Source organism: Accipiter gentilis, chromosome 31 (genome assembly GCF_929443795.1).
Source record: "Accipiter gentilis chromosome 31, bAccGen1.1, whole genome shotgun sequence".
NCBI classification, from domain to species: domain Eukaryota; kingdom Metazoa; phylum Chordata; class Aves; order Accipitriformes; family Accipitridae; genus Astur; species Astur gentilis.
This window is the reverse complement of record NC_064910.1, coordinates 18,948,156-18,963,510: the sequence shown is the minus strand read 5'-3', so window position 1 is coordinate 18,963,510 and position 15,355 is coordinate 18,948,156. Positions and strand designations below refer to the sequence as shown.

Sequence of the window (15,355 nt, the reverse complement as noted above, 5' to 3'; positions counted from 1 at the left end):
CCAGAAAAAGGACAACAGCGTATTTTAGCATTGTATATGCCCTTCAGCAACTTACACTTCAAATGCCTCAATTCTTTGCTTCAGTTCCGCCTCTCTGGTCCTTACGACTTCAATATCTTTCAGTAGACTTTGTCTCTGAGCGTATACTTCCTTTGCTTCTATCTGAATCACAAAATATTATCTCTAGTTTTACTTCACACTTTATACAGGTATTTACTGTTCAACATGTTCAAACTTTCAAGGATCTTCTTCAGGAACTGGTCTTACTCCAATAAATACATAGTCATAATTTGAAATAACATCCAGAATTGATTGTAATTATCTTTTTTTTGTTCCCTTTCTCCTTTTACCCTGAGTGAAAATGTTTTAGATGGAGTCACTACTGGTTTCCTGTTAACACTTTTGTTTTAAGAAATAGCGCTGATTAAAACTTACGTACAAGGAAAAATTGTTTTTAAAAAAATTACATAATAAACATGTTCAAACACTTGACTTTTTTTAATAAACAATAGTTTCATATGTTCTTTTTAAAAACAAAATTGAAGAAACAAATGCCAAAACCCCGTGATAAAACATGATTTAAAATTAAAACTGAGTAAACCAGCAGTCTTTCAGTTTTTGCAGTTTAACTTATAGAAATCAAACAAACTGTAAAAGGGATTCTCCAAACATGCTAATACCAAAAGTCACATACCTTCTTATTAATAAAAAATAGCTTTTCTTGTCCTTAAGCACACAAGTCATTATTTCTCTCCAAAGAAATAATAAGTGCCTAAGAAGAAGAAAAGTATGATTTTTGCCATACAGGTACTCATATCAAGTTTGCAAGCCATGTGCATTTGACAGTGCTGAAAGACTGAGCTGCTGTTCCTGGTGCAAAAAACAGCGCAGTTTGTCAAGCCACATTACCTGGGCATAAAGTTATCTTAGTAAAGGGTTAAATGACCTTCTACCTTTATTGTAAATATACTTCAACTCAGTAGAGCTCCTAGTCTCTGTTAAGAGTCCCCAGGTAAATGGCACATATACTTTTCAGGGAAGCGCATAAGCTAACAAGAGGAACCAGCTATTCATACACAATACCTGACTGATATGCTGGTCTAGTTGTCTTTTTTTTTTTTTTCTTTCTAATTACTGAATTAATTTCATACCCACAGAAGAAGATTGATAGCGTAAAATAGAAGGTTTTCTTGTAAGCTTCTAAGGACATAACCATGAAAGAAATTCATAGCTTAGTGATAAAATGTTTAACTTTCAGATTGGAAGGAGATCAATAGTAAAGACCAGCATATAATAAACTATATAGAGACCTGTATGATTGCTTTGTTAACTAATACCATGTGCTCTCGGGGGGGGTGGGGGGGGACGACAGGACACGAGAGGACACTGAAAACCAAAAAAACCTACCACCACAACAAAAAACCTCACCACAAAAACATGGTTAGCATTTGTGGATGACTATTATTTGGATAGGAAGGTCTGCTGCATACAGCAGAGGGATAGCTAAGCAAACAGGCAACAGAATAGCAAGCAAACTATTCTTCCAAAAACTGAAAAGTACTAGAGATTGGGAGAAGCAATTTAGAACTATGTACAAATTATGGTGTGCTGCAGGAACAGTTACCTCTCTGGCAAAATGCAAATAGTTAACAGCCCAAAGGAGTAACTCATCAAAAAAGTGTTCAAAGAAACGAAACAAGATGCTAGCTTAAAGACAGTGGCTATTAATAATATTCAACATATAGTGACATACAGAGATGGCATATCCGTACAATATAGACTATGTATTCCATTTAGTTTAGAGTCCTTCTTAGCAACTGAAAGAATTTATAGTATAACTAAAAGCTATGTTCAACTTTCTCTTAAAAAAAATCTCAGTGATCTGAATTCAGCAGTTATTAAAACAAATTTAAAAGTATTTATTACATTTAAATCCATCAATCTTAGCCTGCAGGGCTGTTCCTTTTCCAGCCAGCTCTACTTAGATATTTACCCATACCCTTTCTTGCAGTTGCTAAATGAGGTCCACTGAGAACAAAAGTAAATTCAACATTTTCACTAATAAGCCAAATACGATCTGAAGGTAAATCTCCTGAAGATAAAAGAACAATTTAATCAACTCACTGAATCATTTCGTACTAGATCAAGAAAAAATATTTGGAACTTTACCTCTTGTTGCTTTTGAAGCCTCTCAATAGCATTCTTTTCACGAGAAATCAAGGCTTCAGACTTTGCCTGATGTGTCCTCTCCAACTCATGACGCAGCTCAGAGATTTCTTTCTGGGTCTGCACTTTCTCCTCCATTTTAATCTTTGCTATTTCAACTTCTTTAAAATGTTCTAGCTTACATAAAGGAGAAACAGTGGGGTAAGCAGGGCCATCTTCAAATTGACAAAGACAATCCCTCCTCAGACAATTCTAAATTTCACATAGAAATGCTTGTTAGGAAACATATGATAATTTGATGAAAATAAATTACTGTGATAAAGAATCTTAGCACAACATACTATTTGCGTGTCTCACATAGTTTTCATGCATTTATCTGGCATCCCAAAGCAGATCTTACACAAAACTAATAGCTTTAGACAAGAGCAAAACAGAGGCCTGCAAAGAAAAACACGCTTGCAGGAATGATACTCTGTTTGCAATTAAGGAATGGCCACACTCTTTAATTCCATCTCTGACACTGTCTCTATTCTTGTCCCTTTCCCAAAGAACCACTTTTGACTGGTGATGCAAGAAATGGCAGTATCAGACCCGTCCTGAATCGCTCAGGAACAACAGAAATACATCTGGACACAAAAAAAGTGCCAAACATAAAAAAATGCAGAACATGTAACTCCACATAAAGAGGGTTACAGAAACAGAAGTCCTGATTCACGGACTTCTTAGCACAAATGAAAAAAAAGTAAATGCATACAAACAGGAAAGTATGCATCTTTCAACTGTACAGAAGAACTGTAGGGAACACGCCACCATACAATGTATGAAGTACAATACATGCAAGAACAGAGTTATAAAGAATTATAACAAAAATCTGGAACAAAATTGAAAGCAAGCATAAAGACAAAAAATATGAGAAAAAAATGAGCAAAAGAATAAAAAGAGAATGACAGAAAAATTGAGAGACTGGAGCAAATGAGGTTAAAGAGAGTGGAAAAAGCACAGTAGGAACACCTGATCAAGGAATTCAGGTCTGTGGGCATAAATTTTGTGATAAATGAAAGAAATGGTGAGACAGTACAGTATCACTTGTACATACACAAATTGGATTAGAAATGTCTTACAGCAATTCACACGTCACATTGCTAAGGAACCTGTGTAAAGTTAATTGAATTTAGAAGTGATTTATATCTGGTTAAGATTCCAATCTCCTTTGTTACAATGGCTTCGCTTAAACTGAGACAAACTTAACACATGAATTAACACGTTTCTCATACTATAAAGACAGTGCCTGTTGGGGAATAAAGACTAAATGAAAAATGAAGGTAAAATACATTGGCAGTTGTAACTCTCCATCCTTCTACTTGTCTAGCTGAATAAATATGACTAAACTGATCTCCTCAAAGAGTTTATATCAAATTTATGGACCCCCCTCCCCCATATTTAAATGAACTGCAGTATATTCTCTCTGCTCCATTTTTCAAACATAAACTCAACTATCAGTTAAGCTACATAGCTGCAATTCATGCCTGTCATTTGCCATGCATTATATTGAAATTTAAGCTTCGAAATCTTAATGGGGAAGGAAAATTAATAGTACGACTAAGCAGAGTAAACATTTCTCCATAAAACTAAGAAATCAAAGAGCAAATAAAATTTACCAAATTAAGACAATCAAATTAAGAAAAAGTTGCATTACAAATTAACATCAGAATAAAAAGCTTAACATCCTATGCACATTTAACAAAATAAGGGGAATGGAAAATATACACATGCTATATCATCAAATTAACATTTGATATTGGATTAACATAGCCTTTTGTGCTTGTAACTCGCTATTAGATCTTTTCTTTCAATTTACTTTAAGTATTAAGTTTGTAACGTGAGAAGTCAAAATTAACAAATGTCCCTTTCAAATTCAATGACCAGTTATACCTTTTGACACATTTCTGCTTGAAGCTGCTTCTCTATTTCTTTTCTATATTCATGAAGTTTTACTTCTAAAGATTCGTATTTCTGATGCTGGGGATAAGAGTCTGCAAATTGTTCATCAATCAGCTGAAGCTTCTCAGCTATAAAAAGAGCAATATATCCATCATCATTGAAAAACAGTCACCACAGTTATCCTACCAAAAACTATAGGAACCTGTCCCTCTGTAGGAAGTTCCTTAGTTCACCTAAATAGCCCTGTCATAGAACGACTTCTGTGCTACAAAAGCAGAGGCAGCACAGAAATGTTATTTATCAGCTTTATGTCACACAACATATAACTAGGAGGCTGTTGGCTGTTTAGGCACTATTTGTGGTATTACATAGTCATTCGTCTTTATCATGGATGCACAAGAATTTTCTTTTGCATGCAAGGTTTAGGGTTTTTGTATTACTAACACCAAGCACATTATAATTTAAGAACTCCCAATCTACGCTTAACTTTCACTGAAACACTATCATAGAAAAAGAAGCAAGGCATGCATTTACAATTATGTTTTCCAGAACGTATTTCAGCACATAAAATTTACAGTCCATCTAAGATATTACAGCTCTTAGCTAAATGCCTAAGAAAACATCTGAGTGATTAAAAAAAAAAAAAAAAAGAATCATAACAAGACTTTCCTCTTATTTTAAGAAAGGTTAGAAAATCAATGTACTAATGATAGGTATGACCTTTACTTATTATTACTTCAGGCTGCACTCGAGCAAGTGATGAATATGAATGTTCACAATTGTATGAACCTTTCATACAATTTATAAATCCATACCATTTACCGATATAAAAATATCTGGGGAGACTTGCTTGCAGAGGCTGCACTTACCAAGAGATTCTCTGTAAGGAGGCACTGAGGTTGTCTGAGTCTCTGTGTCATGAGTTTCCCTACTTAGATGATGCTCTGTTAGTCCGATTAAAATCTGCATAAGAAAACCTATCAAGATCCAATGTATGAATTAGTTCTGACTTCAGACCAAAACTGAATTTGAGCCTGTAACTAATGAAGTCATTTTCACTGTACAAGAAAACCTATTCGATTTATGGAAAGAACCAACTATTTAAGTAAAAATCAATACTAGTAAACTATTATGATTTTATTACAAGCATAATCCAAGTCCATCTCATTCTGCAACAGCTGTCCTTTTGCAACTTTTCCTTTCATCCATGCCTCTTTGACCTCCAAGGTCATTTGAGAGAGCAGATTATTACTACTTTAATTATGAGGTCATTAGGCAACAGGTGTTTCTGAAGATCAAGCTCCTTTAGGCTATACAATATAGCTAGGCTTCATCATGCAGACATAAGAATTATTTCTTATATAAACCAATGGAAAGTCAATTAAATCTTTAACTAGTTTTTAAAGTACATTGTGCAAGCCAGTACATTCAGTTGTAAACATAAACCAAAATCTGAGTTTGCCAAAGTTAGTGTGAAAAGCTTCCAAAGAGCATTATATTTAATAACTGATTAGAGATTTTTTCTCATATTTCTAATGTTCCATGTCATTTATTTTGTAGGTGAATGTTAACGCTTAATCCACACAAATAGGAGTTGGATAATCCTGAAACATAATATTCGTCATCCTGGTGTACTGCAAGTTTGAAAGCATGACTGAATCCTTATTATTTCACACCAACATACACCCAAGAAATTTGAATTCCTATTGCTCGCATCTTAATAAAAATGAAGCTGACACAATTATCCTTGTCTGCATCCTGTATAAACAACTTGTACCTTTATTCTCCTTCCGAGTTCCCGAAGTCTGTAAGAAATAAAAGATGTTTTAGCCAGTCTGTTTCATCACAACTGTAATTTAAGCTTATTTTCAAAATCAAAATAACTTACCAGTGACTTGTAAAGACTGGATTTTGGATTGATTCTCATTAATTGAAGAAGATCTTGCACAGTCCACAGCTTTAGGTAAAAAAAGGTAAGTTAGAAAAGGTTAACTAATTTAAAATAATTTCAAATATGTAATAGGCAATATTTTACAGTTGTAGATTGTCTTTCATTCAAGAAAGATCTATTTATTGCCTTGTAAAACCATTTTCAGAGGTCTGCTGTTCTAGTACTGCATTTACTTATCTCCACTACCTAAGACATAAGGCAGCCAACATGCAGTTTCATGATCAACCGAAGCTGTGAAAAGAGAGTTTTGTTTTCTCCCTGGATACATGTTCTTGCTACTTTCCTTGCCTCTTTTCTTGATTAATCATAGAAATCAGATGAGCTCATTAACCGAAATGACACTAACTACTCACCAGGTGAAAACACTAATTTTCAGTTAGAAACATCTTCACCCTATCACAAACTCATAAAGAAACAGAGAGGGCAAGGACTGCCCTTTTCAGCCACAGTTTGTAGTTAGAACTTAAACTGAACCACACTTGCAGGGAACTGAATTGCCAAACAAAAGGCTTGCTTTAATTGGGATCAGTTCCCCAAGTGCTCTGCCACACAGCCTCACAAATGGTCGTGCGACTACAGCTATGGACAAAGCAAGCGTGAAGTTAAGAGGCTTCTGCTATGTCTTTCCAGAACAGCATCATTAGCTTATTGCCAATTTAAAGTATTCATGAAAATGGCCCTGAATAATGAAATCTTTTATGGAGATGATCAGAAGCTGTACTTGTATTTCACTATCACAAAAGGGGACTTTTTTCACTTTTGTTGGAATATGACAACTCCCAGCAAGCAAAGCTCCTAGAAGTCTCAGAAGAGCTAAATTACTGAAACTTACCTTCTTCTTCTCTAATCCACTTTCTGGAAAGAAAACAGAAAGTGAATACTCATAGCCACATCTCTGTAGATGATCTGCCACCAAACTGTTGGAAGCTGTGATCAAAAGTGAACTATCATCACTTGGAACAACCTGTGGCTGAAGTTCTCCACTTAAAATCGGATGCATTAGTTCATGGATTAGCTGGTTTCGGAGCTGTGTCTGACACAGAAAAGACATTATATTCTTAGTTTACATGTTATTCAATGAGAGAGTTTTTTTTCAAAATTCACAGAGGGTCTCATTTTACTTGTACATGTTATATCGCAAGCTACATAACAGAAATGGGCAGACTAACTGGCAAAATTTATAACAGTGCTTGGAACACCGCACCTTTCTTCCAAATGCTCTAACAGTGGCTACAGTGATCTTTGAATTTCCCTCAAGATGTATCAAATACAGGACTGAAAAGTAAGTATTGTTCTCAGTCAAGGACTCACATAAACTCCACTCTATTACCCCCAGCTTCATTTTTAGACCATTACTTTCCTGTTCTCCTTCTCCCTGGCTTAAATAAAGCCTGCCTCAATTTCAGGTATACTTGGAAAACTCACTCGTCCTCTTCTGAGTCTCATATCAAGAAGCTGCCAAGGCCATCACAAAAGCAGATGGGAAAATACACAGGAAATTCAATGCCTTTAGTATCAATTATTTTGTACAGAAGCAAAAAAGTACTAATCAGAAAAGCCTACAAGCACTCGTAATAATTAAATTGAATTTGTTATTATTTATTTGCATTCCATGAGTTACAGCAGAGAAAAAAAGTAAACTAAAATCAGAAAGTCTCCTTCCTGTGCAAGGAAGAAATAATAATTTTCATTATATAATTATACAAATTGTTTATAGTGTACTAAAAGATCACGACACAAACAGCGTTTTAAGCTTTCAACAGCAGGTATGCAACACTGACAAAGTTGATTAAAGAAGTAGCCTGTTACCAAAAACAGGATGAAATACTTACCAAAACTTAACAAACTTAGATCATCAGACTAGCCTGATATTTTAGCACAGCCTTCTACAGAAATTAGGCTGACAATAGGGAGAGACGAAGACAACTGGAAAAAACTGCCTTCCTTATTAATTTCTGAACTTCTCCAGTTTCAACCAACTTTGACAGAGATGACATCTCAAAAATAAGCAAGACCAGCAACTTCTTATACATCTTGTGACCAAGTGCAGGTGGAAAACAGAGGGCTAAATCCCCATCTCTACTATGAGAAAGGAAGGCAGAAATCAGTTGTTGTATGTTGGCCATTCAGCATACCTGTAGCTCCAGATCCGCTCTGCCTCTTAGCAGCACGGGCAGACAGATAAGACCACGAGAAAGTTGAGAATATTCTCATTAGAAGATGTAATCCATAAGAAATCAGTAAGAAACACAACTGTATTAATTCTTCAGCTCAGAAAAGCTACAAAATCTTTAATACGATGTATAATCTTCTAGACAAGGAAAACGAAGCAGGAAAATGGACTTAAATAGCATGCCACCTGACAGACTATTAGTTAAGTCAAACAAGACAAGAAATGGTTCAAGCATTGGAAGCTTGGTATGGAAATCACTGAGGGAGAAACAAGTTGTCCTGAACAGGGAATTACTGGCTCTAAGATTATTAATGTTATTCTTAAAATAGAGATCTTGATTTTTTAATTTTTTTTTTTAACTTTAATGAATTTGACATAACAAGCAGGAGCTACAAAAATTTGCTGGTGACATAGAGACGCATATAGAAGTACAGAAAGTTCAAGATGTCATAAAAAAATGCGATCAGATGCTGTTTAAAGACTAGCAAAACTGAAACTGCAAGAACTACACCATTTCAGCATTTAAGGCCTGATACGAATTTCCACTATAACACAAGGGATTTATTGTTTGGAAAAAGCAAGATGTGGATGTGTCAACCAAACAATGACGAGCACTACAAATGTAACATGCCTCAAAAACAGACACATGCAGACTCCCCCAGACTTTCCCACAAAAATAGGGAAGGATTAATACCATTCTAAACTTTGGTTGGAAAGCTCACAATGATCATGGTCTACTTCCTTTAAAAAAAAGGGGGAAAGATTTCAAAGCGATGCAGAGCACTGCTGTGGTAACCAGCAACGAGACTACTGCACCTTGACTTGCTTAGCATTGTAGAACAGAACACTCAAGAAAAGGTATGGCCGCTGCCTATAGATCATCAAGAGGCGTATGAACTACTTAAACTGAAGGACACTTTCAGCACAAGAAGAAAGGCCAGAGCAACCATAAATAAACCCAGACTACAAATCAGAACAAAGTTTCACTCTTCAACACCACCATATTCTAAGACGTTCTCCTGAACGAGCAGACAGGGAGAAAACAGCTCAAATAGTTTTAAAACAGAACTGGAATATTTTAGGAGAATAATTCATATAGTGTGTTTACTTAGAGTAGGTGATAAGCAGACTCAGTGACCTAGGAGATCCTTTCCAAGCCTGTATTCTCATTTATTCCTCTCTTCCCTGCTCGACTTTCTTCTCGCGCATGGAAATTCTCAAAAGACCTGATGCAGGCCTTTAACCTTCCTGGAAAAGGCTCTGAGACTAAACCACAACAAAAAGCACTTCTGTCTAGGAAGAACCTCGTATCTGAGGGGTGGGGAACAAAACAAAACAAAACAAAAACCAGCTGAACATGAATTAGGCTGCGGCAAAACCAGTACATTTGGGGGGAGTGGGGAACACGGTTATTCGGCGTGACTTTCGCTGCTTTCAGCGTTAAGCAGTGCAGCGAACCACAGCCAGCACCCGCTGAAGACGAAGCACACCTTAAGCGTGTCCAGCACGCCTCGGTTCTTAAAGGTCTGATAGAGCCTTTTCCGGAGTTCGTCTTGGGACAGCGTCTCCCGCTCAACCGAAGCCATCCTGCCCTACAACACCAGGAAAAATAAGAGAAAAATAAACAAATATTACTGGCTCCCAGCTCGACCCAGGGCCGCCGAGCCGAGCCCGAGCTGCCGCAGCCCCCTCCGCTCCCCTCACACAGGCCCGGGCTTCCCCGGCGGCAAGCCTTCCCCCCCCCGGCCCCGGCCCCGGCCCCGGCCCCGCTCCTCAGCCCCTCCGGCTCCTGCCTCAGCAGCGTCGGGCGCTCCCCGGGGCCGCAGGAGCGGGCGGCGGCGGCTGAGAGGAGCGGCGGCGGCTGAGGCGTCACGGAGGCGCCGGATGCCGAGGCGGGCGGCGACGGGCGCTTCCGGGCGGGCGGCGGGCGCCGTTGGGGAGCTGCCGTGGCAGGGTGAGGCGGCCCGGCTCCCTCCCCGGCTTCTCCCTCCCTGTCCCGCGGTCGAGGGCGTCCCGCCCTCGGCCCCTGGCCCCCTTCGCCCTCGGGGGAAGCCGCCGGTGGACCCGGGCGGGCCCGAAAGGCCGCGCTGGGAGTCCCCAGGGGAATGGCGCCGGGCCGCGGGACTGTGCCAGGCCCCGCTGTGTGCGTGAGGGAGGAGGGTGCCCGCCATCCGCCCGTCCTTCCCCTTTCTGCCGCCCGCGTGTGGTTCCTCGGCGGGGGGACGGCCACGGTACCTCACGGGATCGCCGAGAGGGGACCGGTCGTCAGTCAGCGGTAGAGGGAGAGGTTTTGGGTGGTGGTAAGGAGATCCGCGCCCAGGGGATGTGCCGCTTTCTCAGGATGGTTTGGGGTCCCGTCCCCCCCCCCCCCCCCAATTTTTTACTATAAATGCGCATACTTACAAAAGAGTTTATCTCTCTTAGCCTGTGGTAAATACGAGGAGGAAGCACGTTGGCTGATCTTTAGGAGCATTTTCAGGGGGATTAAGTGTTTGTATGTAGACCCACCACTAAAGCCTCCCTCTCTGTTCTTCTAAGGAGCACTACACCGAAGAATGTCTGGCAGTTTCTACTTTGTGATAGTTGGTCATCATGATAATCCCATATTTGAAATGGAATTTCTGCCTCCTGGAAAAGTAGAGTCCAAGGTGCGTTTCCCCCCCCCCCCCCCCCCCCCCCCGCCGTGATACTCCCGTGGTGTAATTACGGCGCGTTTCTTTTTATAATTTTACCGTGTATTAGAAGCATGACCAACACGTTGTTAAAAGTGTTACTAGTATCTACTGGGTTTTGGGTTCTTACAGAAACTTTGTCGTAGGGAGGAGAACTCTGGAGTTCTTGAGTCTCTTAAAAATTCTTTGCCAGATCATACTAGTTCTTCCTAAAACATGGTTTCCTTAATTATTTGATGCTGTATGGTGAAGACTATATATGCTAGTCATGCATTGGGCATTGCTTTTAGTGTGCAGAGCTTTTATAAGAACTGTTCATTATTTAATGCTACTTACTGTCATTCTCTGTTTTACAGCATCTGTATACAGTAATGAGCTAAAGTAAGGAACGTAAATTTGAAAGCTCTATTCGGTCATTTGTTTTTAATGCTATAAAAAGTTCTTATTTTTTAATCATCTTCAGTAGTCACTCTTGCTTTTAAGTAAGAAAGGTTTAAAACTTGAATTGATAAATACAAGTTTGAAAGCGTGAGAAATGTAAGACTCCTCGTAAGTAGTGTTTCCGGTGGGAAAAGAACAAATCTAGCCATTGTGGTATTACATCAAAGAAAAAAATAGACTTCAGAGTAAAAGTGCGTGGATCTGCGAGTGCATCCAAAAATGGAAGCATGCACTGTCACTGATTTGAACAGCATGGTGTCATCTGTATATTGAACTAGTGTCCCATAAAAGATTGTAAATAAGGCTAGTTGGACGAGACTTAGTATGAGGAAGTGTCAGATAGTCGAAAAATTAATTTTCTGCATTCTGCTAATGGAAGTAACTTAGCTTGGGTAAGCTTCTTCTCTGGTTGAGGTACAAGTACTAAATTTTCTCCTAAGAGAGAATCTACACTTGATGTGCACTGAAGAACTAGTAGGCGTTGGGATGTTTTGGCAACTATCGCTTCTGTTTCTGAGGTGTGCCATTTAAGAGTGAATTCGGTGCAGATGCGCAGCTGCCTGAAGTACGTGGTTTGCATAATGCACGTGGTAAATCGGCACGAGCTTTTGCCCCTTAAACTTCACTACTTAGTCTCTTCCTCAGCATGGCTTAATGGAACTGGCAAAGCTGTTAATGCCTGGAGCAAAACTTGATTTTGGGGAAAACCACAGTACACCGAGAGGTGTGAGAGTGGCATTAAAAGCATGCCTATATTATGAGAAGCAGTGCAAGACTACTCGTGTTTCCAGGCCAGTAGAAGCTTACAGTATGATTTAGTCCTGTGTTTCTTGTTGGAGGATGTCCTCCGGTATTCTAGTCATATACAAAGTAAATGGCTCTTTCCCCACACGACTCGTGTAGTGTTAGGGCCAGATGCTGTGATTACTCTGTGAAGGCCATTCGTGTTTGTTATAGGAAGAGGTGTAATTTACATCTGCAAGCATATATTTAATACCAGTTGCAGGATGTTTTTCTGCAGTAGGCTCTTACAAAAAAGAAAACCCCCAAAACAATTGAAAGATCCTATGTTTCTAGGCAGTTTACCTGGAAAAACAGAATCTTCAGGTGAGAATGTTACCAGTGCATCTGTCCTCTCTATCTCTCTGCTTTCCCCATCTGGCCCCCAACTTTTGCACGCCGTAACCTGTTGTTCAATTTCTGCTAAATTTGAGAGAAATGTTATGGCCCCAAAAATGCTAAATTGCTCTAAATGTCACAAAAACAGGTGGCTGGAAAGCAGAGAAAAAGACTTTTATCAGGGCCTCTGTGTGGAGTAAGTTTGCAGTGGGAGATTACCCATTGGTAAACAAAAGAATTTATGCTTTAATAGATGTCTGAGCTATAAATAAAGGCTTTATTGGTTTTGCTGCTCTGAAGACTGTTTTGTGATGACCTTTTTATTGTGACCTTTTTTCTCCCTTGAAACCAAGTATCGTGACAAAATGTACTAGTTTCATTTAATTACAGGATGGCACATAGGTGGCAGAAAAGAAGGCTATATGTAACTTTACGTCACTTGAGCACTAGTTGCTTAGCAACTTGAGCAAACTATTGTTTATATTTCACTCCTTTCACTGAATTATTAATCCTCTGTCTTCTGGAAATACCTTAGGATGATCATCGCCATCTCAACCAGTTCATCGCCCACGCTGCTCTTGACCTAGTAGATGAGAACATGTGGCTTTCTAACAACATGTATCTGAAGACCGTGGACAAGTTTAATGAATGGTTTGTTTCTGCTTTTGTCACAGCTGGACATATCCTTCCCTCTTCTCCTTTCTTATATTTGTGTAGGAAAAGCCTTTTGCCAGAAAGGGTTAAGTTAGATGGAATGACTTTGGAACAGATTTCTCTGGCTATTCACCACTATTATTGCTAGAGACAATCACCACCTTCAGGATGAAGTAAGTTGGGAGGCACAGCAGTTGTTGAAAATTGGGACCAAATGGAAAGATGGATTTTTCCTTTTGGAGGAGCTGAAGTAGCCTAATGAAATGCAGAGCTCACATGGAGTGGAGGAGAGAGGAATGAGAGGGGAATAATTTGAGAGGGTCTGAGCAAGCTGATACCATTCTCTTTGAATAGTATCAGATAGTGCTAGAGAGGAGAAGCAGGGATAAACCCGCTTGGTGTCAATCACACCCATCTTGAAAATGTGGTATTAAGGCTTGAGCTTCTGTACAGATAGTCCTAGAATTGATTGTTGTGAAACTCGTTATACATAGCAAGTAACAGTGAATGTCATTTCAACTTCAGGGGTATATGGCAAAGGTGCTGAGAGCATTGTCCATATTCAGTATTGTCTAGCTTTAAAGAGAATAACTTTCAATGGAGAGGTAATTATTTTTATTTTCAAATAGGGGAATTATTTTAAAATACAAAGGTAATGCTTTCTAAATTTCACTGCTTCAGTTACTTTTTTTTTAATGCTTCCTCCTATAGTCACTTCTATTTCATGTACAGCTAAACATTTTAAGTATATGCAGAATTAGGTGTAAGTGCTTATCTCGGGATATGCTAGATGTCTCTTCCTTGTGAAAGTTAAAATTTTCCTTAATTGCTTTACATATGAGATTTATAATGCTTCACGATGTAAGGCAAGAAGATGGAATTAAGAACTTCTTTAATGATGTATATGACTTGTATATAAAGGTAAGAACCCACTTCTTACGGTCTCACTGCAGTACTTTTAAGTGTGTTCTGCTGTACGTGCTCAGGCGTGCCTGTATTAGCACGTTTTCACATGGGGGCCCTGTGTAAGCGGAGAAGCACCCATGCTCTCCACATTAGCCAGAGTTGGTAACTTGACGTAAGGGCTGGATTTTCTATGAACAGAACAGATTTTTATAAATTAATGTAAACTGTGGTCCTTCAGAATTTCTTTCCATTTTAGTCCAGTGATTTTCGTCAGTCTTGTATCAGTAGTGGTGATAACGAAAGCAAGGGCTGTTCTCCAGAAGGCTGGTGGAAGCGCTTCACGCTCAGAACAAGCAGCCCGTGTTCTCGCCGCCTGGCGCTGCTCCCGCTAGATGGGCGCTCGCAAGCACGGGCTGGGAGATGGTCCTCTCGGCCTCCCACGGGGGCTCAAATGGTGCTCATTTCCAAACCCGAAATTTCCACCAGTGTCATGATGGATTTGTTCTGAGGAGCTGGTGCGAAGGGGTGGCTGTGCACATATATGGGGAGAATGCAAGGGCCTGGAAAGCACGTGACTGTTCAGGCGCTCCGTGCTCGTAAGTGGCACTTTAGTAGGCTGAAAGCTAATAATAGAGTTGCCATTTGAAATAACGTTTTGCAGTGTTGGGCATTGTGCTTATTGATGAGTTTTTTCTTCTTTCCGCAGTTTGCAATGAATCCGTTTTATGAACTTAATTCTCCTATTCGATCCAGTGCCTTTGAAAGGAAAGTACAATTCCTTGGGAAGAAACACCTTTTAAGCTGAATAAATAAATTTCCCAAGTGAGTGCTTTTTCTGTACCTTCCTGTTTATTTGAACAGTAGTTCTGGCTAGTTCTCAGCATGTTTGATACTCATCTTCTGAAGATTAACAAATTGGATGCTGAAGAAGCTTTTTTTTTTTTTTTTTTTGCCGCTACAGATAAGAACAGCCAAGCTTCTCTGGTTAAAACATGTATCTTAATAAGTTTACTTTTATGTGCTATAAAAACTAAGTTTAAAAATGTCATGGCCTGAACAGGTACAAACTGAGACATGTGGGTGTTAATGCACATGTAAAATGTAAGGCTCTTTACAGGGTAGGAGGAAATCTGATCTAAATGCAAAATACACCTCCAGTCATGTGATTTAATATGAGCAGAAGGGAATTCTTGTCTGTTCGGCCTAAGTGGTTAATTTTGTTACAAACTTTCCTACTTACAGTCTTTTGCTAGAGAACTTACTCTGCAGACTAAACAGACTAACCTTACTCTTTGTGGCATTAAATCAGGTCCTTGTTTATATTGTAATGTG

At 39.2% G+C, this 15,355-nt stretch overlaps 2 protein-coding genes across 13 annotated transcripts in view; one reads left to right on the top strand and one right to left on the bottom strand.

The window, feature by feature from the left end:
* Nucleotides 1-12,449, bottom strand: part of OFD1 (OFD1 centriole and centriolar satellite protein) — a 38,438-nt gene extending 25,989 nt beyond the window's left edge. For 2 of the 12 annotated variants that reach the window (XM_049834124.1, XM_049834127.1), the window contains exons 1-8: nt 9,722-9,954; nt 6,891-7,091; nt 5,996-6,064; nt 5,885-5,912; nt 4,977-5,084; nt 4,099-4,235; nt 2,170-2,343; nt 56-162 (exon numbers count right to left, since the gene is read on the bottom strand). In XM_049834124.1, coding sequence (XP_049690081.1) covers nt 56-162; nt 2,170-2,343; nt 4,099-4,235; nt 4,977-5,084; nt 5,885-5,912; nt 5,996-6,064; nt 6,891-7,091; nt 9,722-9,817 — 920 coding nt within the window. In that variant the 5' untranslated portion in view covers nt 9,818-9,954. The other 10 variants (XM_049834125.1, XM_049834126.1, XM_049834135.1 and 7 more) reach the window with 10 other exon arrangements.
* On the top strand, nt 10,095-14,974 carry TRAPPC2 (trafficking protein particle complex subunit 2). Its single transcript, XM_049834217.1, has 5 exons — nt 10,095-10,185; nt 10,770-10,879; nt 12,999-13,147; nt 13,957-14,038; nt 14,730-14,974. The coding sequence occupies exons 1-5, from the start codon at nt 10,116-10,118 to the stop codon at nt 14,826-14,828; spliced, it is 510 nt and encodes a 169-aa protein (XP_049690174.1). The 5' UTR covers nt 10,095-10,115; the 3' UTR covers nt 14,829-14,974.
* Nucleotides 14,975-15,355: the final 381 nt, after the last annotated feature.

Excerpts from the sequence above, each read along its gene's own strand:
- TRAPPC2 (XM_049834217.1), top strand. The coding sequence starts at position 10,116 with ATGCCGAGGCGGGCGGCGACGGGCGCTTCCGGGCGGGCGGCGGGCGCC. Across the intron at positions 10,186-10,769 it reads TGGGGAGCTGCCGTGGCAGG|GAGCACTACACCGAAGAATG; the intron begins GTGAGGCGGCCC and ends TGTTCTTCTAAG. Across the intron at positions 10,880-12,998 it reads CTGGAAAAGTAGAGTCCAAG|GATGATCATCGCCATCTCAA; the intron begins GTGCGTTTCCCC and ends GAAATACCTTAG.